Source organism: Coenobita brevimanus, chromosome 43 (assembly GCF_032717465.1).
Source record: "Coenobita brevimanus isolate Jiangsu-jjx chromosome 43, ASM3271746v2, whole genome shotgun sequence".
Lineage (NCBI taxonomy): Eukaryota > Metazoa > Arthropoda > Malacostraca > Decapoda > Coenobitidae > Coenobita > Coenobita brevimanus.
The window spans coordinates 15,722,369-15,728,409 of record NC_136996.1 but is presented as its reverse complement, the minus strand read 5'-3'; the positions used below and the strand labels follow the sequence as shown (position 1 = coordinate 15,728,409).

The following is a 6,041-nucleotide window of genomic DNA, read 5'->3' as shown; positions in this document are numbered from 1 at the left end:
AAGAGGAGGAGAGTTAATGAGACGAAAAGCCTTTGACTCCACCCTATTGAGAAGAGCTGTATGTAGGGAGCCTCCCCACACGAGAGTTGTACTCCACACAGGGGTGGATAAAACCCCTGTATAGAGTCAACAATTGTGCAGGGGTAAAGAAAGAGCGGAGTCGGGTTAGCACACCCAATCTCTTGGAAGCAGATTTTACAAGAGATGTAATATGATCTTTCCAAGATAAGTCCCGAGTAAATGAAACCCCAAGCATGTTCAAGGATGATGCAGGATTAAGCTGAATATTATTAAACCTTAGTGGGTATACCTGTGGAAGATTTTGTCGGGTTGATAGGTGTAAGAACTGAGTCTTAGATGCATTAAAAACAACCATATTATTTTTACCCCAGTCAGAGATACGAGCCAAGTCAGACATTAGGTGTGCCATAGCCTCATCCCTTGTTTGTTGAAGTAACTGTTGAGATGGGCATTGCGGGAACCGAATGGAAAGGTGAAGGGTGGAGTCATCAGCGTATGAGTGGGTAGGGTTAGATGTACAGCTTAGAAGATCATTGATGAATAAAAGGAAGAGAGTTGGTGATAGGACAGAGCCCTGAGGAACACCACTGTTGATAGATCGAGGAGAAGAACGATGGCCGTCTACAACAGCAGCTATAGAACGACCAGAAAGGAAGCTAGTGATGAAGGCACAGATAGAAAGATAGAAACCGTAGGAGGGCAGTTTGGAAAATAAAGATTTATGCCAGACTCGATCGAAAGCCTTTGAGATGTCAAGTGCAATGGCAAAGCTTTCGCCAAAGTCCCAAAAGGAGGATGACCAGGAGTCTGAAAGGTAGGTGAGAAGATCGCCAGTGGAGCGTCCCTGACGGAACCCGTACTGACGATCGGAAAGAAGGTTGTGATAGATGTCTTGAAATTTTTCTATTGAGAATTAGCTCAAAAACTTTTGAAATACAGGACGTTAAAGCAATTGGACGATAGTTGGAGGGTTGGGAGTGGTCACCCTTCTTTGGGACTGGCTGAATGAGAGCAAACTTCCAGCAAGAAGGAAAGGTACAAGTTGACAGACAAAGGCGAAAGAGTTTCCCTAGGCAGGGTGTAAGCACAGAAGCACAGTTCTTGAGAACAACAGGAGGGACTCCACCAGGCCCATATGCCTTGTTAGTACTGAGGCCAGTGATGGCAGAAAATACATCAACTGAAGAAATTTTAATGTCAGCCATGAGGAAGTCAGAGGGGGGAAGTGATGGAGGAACAGCACCAGAATCGTCTAAGGTGGAATTGGAGGAGAAAGTCTGTGTGAAGAGATCTGCTTTATCAGTAGAAGAAATAGCTACATAACCATCAGAGTAGAAAAGAGGAGGGAAGGATGATGAGGTAAAGTTGTTAGAAAGATTTTTGGCAAGGTGCCAGAAGGAGCGGGAAGAATTCGAGCTGGAGAGTTGAGAGCATTTAGTATGGATGGAATTATTTTTAGTAGAGCGAAGAACAGACTTAGCACGATTCCGGGCAGAAACGTAAAGATGATGTGATTCAGGGGTGGGTTGGCTCCGGTACCTTTTGTAGGCCCTCTCCTTGTTGCGGACAGCATTAGAACAAGCGTGATTAAACCAAGGCTTTCTTGCGTTAGTCAAAGGATATGAGAAAGGAATGTATGCTTCCATGCCCGAGAGAATAACCTCTGTAATGTGCAAGGCACACTTAGATGGCTCCCGGTCATGGAAGCAATAATCATTCCAGGGAAAATCAAAGAAGTAGTGCCTGAGGGCCTCCCAGTCCGTGGCTCCAAAATGCCACAGACGACGTTTCCCTGGAGGGTCCACAGGCCGTACCGGAGTGATAGGACAGGTTAAGGTAATAAGGTTGTGATCGGAGGGCCCCAACGGGGAGAAAAGATTAACAGAGTAAGCAGAAGGATTAGTTGTGAGGAAGAGGTCAAGTATGTTGGAGCTTTCTCCAAGGCGGTCAGGGACAGTGTTGCCACTCCCAGAAATGAGAAAAACTTAGACAGCTACCTCAAAATCACCTAGACGGGGCCAAAAAAAACATAGATGAAAAATACAGAAAATTAACAATGTAAGCTTAGTATACACCGTACTATATACTATCAAAAAAGCAAATAAACTTAAAAATTACCTTCAGAAGTGACTTATTGGACCAAAACGGGATGTGGATCGTCAGTATCAGATTCGTCACTTGGTTGGGCAGGATGAAGAGTTAGCACCTCGTTCTTCTTGATTCTATCCAGATGTCGCTGGTGACAGAGGCCACTTTTCAAGTCATTAATGAGAGACACGGATGGTTCCCATTCATAACATGGCACTTCTCGACGGGCTATTGCTTGCTTAGCATGGAGTCTGTTTGCAACTGTACTGTAATGCAACCTGTTTGTTTTCTTGTTCTTTATCATATTTATTTTTGAGAATGCTCTTTCAACACATGCTGACGAGTGAGGCAAAGCCAGAAGTCCACACATAAATTTTGACAGTATATCAAACTTTGACTCATTATTGCCGTCTTTAACTTTGCTAAGTTCATGCCAGAAGGAAGTAGCTCTCTGAGTCAAGTTTTGCAGATGTTCCTTTGCATACAATAAATCATTCCACTGGTCTTGCAGTTTATCCAAGTCATGTTCATTCACAAGCATAGGGAAGGGATATGCGAGTTTAGCAATTGCCACATTTCTTTGGGGAGACTGTGGTAGTTTTGGGTCCAACACTCGTAGAAGAGCTAATACACTTTCCTCTTCAAATGTGCATCTCTTTCTCATTTGCTGACACAGCTCAACCAGAAATTTCCTACAGTCGAAGAGGAATCTTTTCTTCACTTCATCTTGAAGTGGTTCCTTCATCAGAAATGTTTCGCATCGACCACCAACATTTAGATTGTCCAGAGTTTTGAACTTCGATGAATCAGAAGGATTTATGTTGGCCAACTTCTCTGTTATCAGTATTTCATCTTTCATAAACATTCCCAATATATTTCGATATTCACTTGCAATTGTGGAGTAGAGACTATCAAGTCTGAAATATTCTGATTGGAACTCTACGTTCATTTTGTCAACCTTACTTAGAACATAATTTAGAAATAATAGCATGTGTTTTGTGCCTTGATTTTTCATCACTTTGTAAATTTCTTCTGCTCCATCGAGCTTCACTGACTCCGTTTTCATTTCTCCTTGAAAGAAAAGTAGCAAGGCATCCCACTGCTCTAAGATACGAGATATGACTTTGTCCCTTGAAAGCCATCGAGTCTCCGAGAGCTTTAACATTCTGTGTTTTGGGGTATGAACGATATCTTGAATCAATTGGAATTGGTGTAGTCGTTTACTGCTACGAGAGAAGTAACAGCAAATGTCTCTCAGGAACTGCTCTAAATATGAGGGTAACTGAGCACACGCGTGGCTTGCACATAGGGCAAAAGAATGACATATACACCCTAGAACAAAAACTGAGGGGACATCTTTTTTCAAAAGCGCCTGAAAACCACTGATACTGCCCAGCATAGCTGAACAGTTGTCACTGGCAAACCCGACAATGCTGCAGAGGGGTATGTTTTTCTCTTCAAGAAAGCCTTTCACAGCTTTGTACAGACTGTCAGCACTACCGTCATCGACTTCAACGATGTCTAGCAAAGCATCAGTTACTTTGGCCTTTTTACTGTCAAAAAATCTCACTACCACTGCAAGAATCTGTGACACTGACACGTTGGTACTTTCATCGATCAGCAAAGAAAATTTATTTTCTTGGCAAATTTTTGCAATTTCATGGCTTTCCTCCCACGCAATACCGTCTTGCATTACATATGAGGCCTTGGTCTTCTTAAGTGTCATTTTTTGTGCGACATCACACTCGGGAAACATTTTTTTCAGTAGGGGTAACAAATGTTCTGCTTGTGATAATGGCATATCATGCACTGCCATATATGCTGTCAGCAGCAGTTCAGCTTTGTGCACTTTGTCTTTCGGGTCTGGTTCTTTTTTCTTAGTAACAAACTTTTCAATAACTGTTGTAGCCTTCTTTGAAGCCATGTTTTTTGTATGCTTCGAAGAGGATTTCTGGCTAAGTAAGCGAGTTTTATTGCAGCTTTTTAGCTTGCAATCACATACAGTACAAAATGCACTATATTTGTCTTTGGGATCAGGCTTGACCCAGCCTTTGAAATCCTCATTTGTCATCCACTCTTGTTTGAGTGCTTGTTTGTACGAAAATTTAGTCTTTTTTCGTGGTGGAGTGTTGTCTGCACTACAGGCAGGTTCCTCAGAGTCGGAGTTGCTCATTTTGAAGCCTGGTAAAACACTAGAAACCACTATCCTTGCTAAATAATACTGCACTGGTGAGGCACCCGATCGCTGTCACTGTAACGTATGGATTGATGCAACGCATACCCACCACCCACCCACCCAGTACAACCAACGCGTTTCCTGTTCCTACAGGTATCGTTCCTGTCAGACTCTCTGACTTACGGTGAGGGCCCGGGCCCCGGGAGAGGGAAGATGTAGGGAGAGTATGAACGAGCATTACATAACAAATAATTTCTGACTGGGTTACGAAGAAATTGACATCAATACCAAGGACAATAATCTAATATTTAACATTTGAGCCCAAACTTCCACAAAAAAACATAGATTAATGTTTTTTTTGGTAAAAAAACACCTAGACACCTAGGCCGACCCAAAATAACATAGATCTAGGTGGAAAAACATAGGAGTGGAGTAGCATCACTGGTCAGGGATACGGGTAGGGTGCTGTACAAGCTGCTCTAGGTCATTAAGGATAGAAAAGATGTAGACTTGTTCACCAGGTGGATCCGTGAAAGGAGAGGAGAGCCAAAGGTGGTGGTGAACATTGAAATCTCCTAGAATGGAGATTTCAGAGAAAGGAGAAATGGATAGAATGTGTTCCATCGTAGAAGTAAGATAGTCGAAGAATTTTTGATAGTCAGTAGAATTGGGGGATAAGTAAACAGCACAGATATATTTAGTCAGACAATGACAGGAAAGCCGAAGCCAGAGTGTAGAGAATTCAGAAGAATCGAGTTCAGGAACACGAGGGCAAGATAAGTCGTTGCATATTTATACACAACAGCCACCTTTGGCTTTGAAATGAGTATAGAGAAAGTAGGAGGATACAGAAAAGGGTTTTGCTGTTAGTTGCCTCAGCCAGCTGAGTCTCCGTTAGAAAAAGAAGGTGAGGTTTAGAGGAGGAGAGGTGGTGCTCAACAGAGCGAAAGTTGGAGGAAAGGCCGCGAATGTTGCAGAAATGAAGAAGAGAGTCAGAAGCAATGCAAGTATAAGTGGCTGGGGAATGACTGGGAGAAGGAGGAGGTGAGAAGACAGGAAGAAATCAGTAGGATAGAAGTTGTGGAGGCAATGAAGGAAGTCAAATTGGAGAAAGCCCCAGGAACTGATGGAGTGTGTGGTGAAATGCTGAAAGATGGAGGAGAGATAGTAGTAGAATGGATGTGGAAGATGTGCAGATTGGCCTGAGAGGAAGGTAGAGTCCTGGAGGACTGGAAGTCAGGTATAATTATTCCCTTGTACAAAGGAAAAGAGGAAAAAGGAGTGTGTGATAACCATAGGGGCTTTTGTCTTCTTAGTGTAATAGGAAAAAAATATGGTAGGATACTTATTGACAGAGTTAGAGAAAGAGCAGAGAAATTAGTTGGAGAAGAACAGAGAGGATTAAGGAAGGGAAGAGGATGTGTAGATCAGATATTCATTCTTAGATCTTTAGTGGAAAAGTTTCTAGAGAAAGGAAAGAAGTTGCATGAGGGTTTCATTGATTTGGAGAAAGCATATGACAGGGTGGATAGATAAGGTTTTTGGAAAGTTCTAAGAATATATGGAGTAGATGGGAAGTTACTGAATGCTGTGAAGAGTATATATGAGGGTGCTAAGGCTGCAGTGCGTGTGGATGGTGAACAGAGTGAATTTTTCTCTTTGAAGGTTGGGTTGAAACAGGAATGTGTCATGTCTCCATGGTTGTTCAACCTGTACATGGATGGGGTTAAAAAAGAGGTACAAAGTCGGGTAGTGG

The 6,041-nt window shown here is 42.6% G+C and overlaps 1 protein-coding gene across 1 annotated transcript; it reads right to left on the bottom strand.

The window, feature by feature from the left end:
* Positions 1-2,152: 2,152 nt before the first annotated feature.
* On the bottom strand, positions 2,153-4,033 carry LOC145397841 (zinc finger protein 862-like). Its single transcript, XM_080270877.1, has one exon. The coding sequence runs from the start codon at positions 4,031-4,033 to the stop codon at positions 2,153-2,155; it is 1,881 nt and encodes a 626-aa protein (XP_080127003.1).
* Between the last annotated feature and the right edge of the window lie 2,008 nt (positions 4,034-6,041).

Coding starts and splice junctions, on each gene's coding strand:
- LOC145397841 (XM_080270877.1), bottom strand. CDS start 4,033: ATGGCTTCAAAGAAGGCTACAACAGTTATTGAAAAGTTTGTTACTAAG.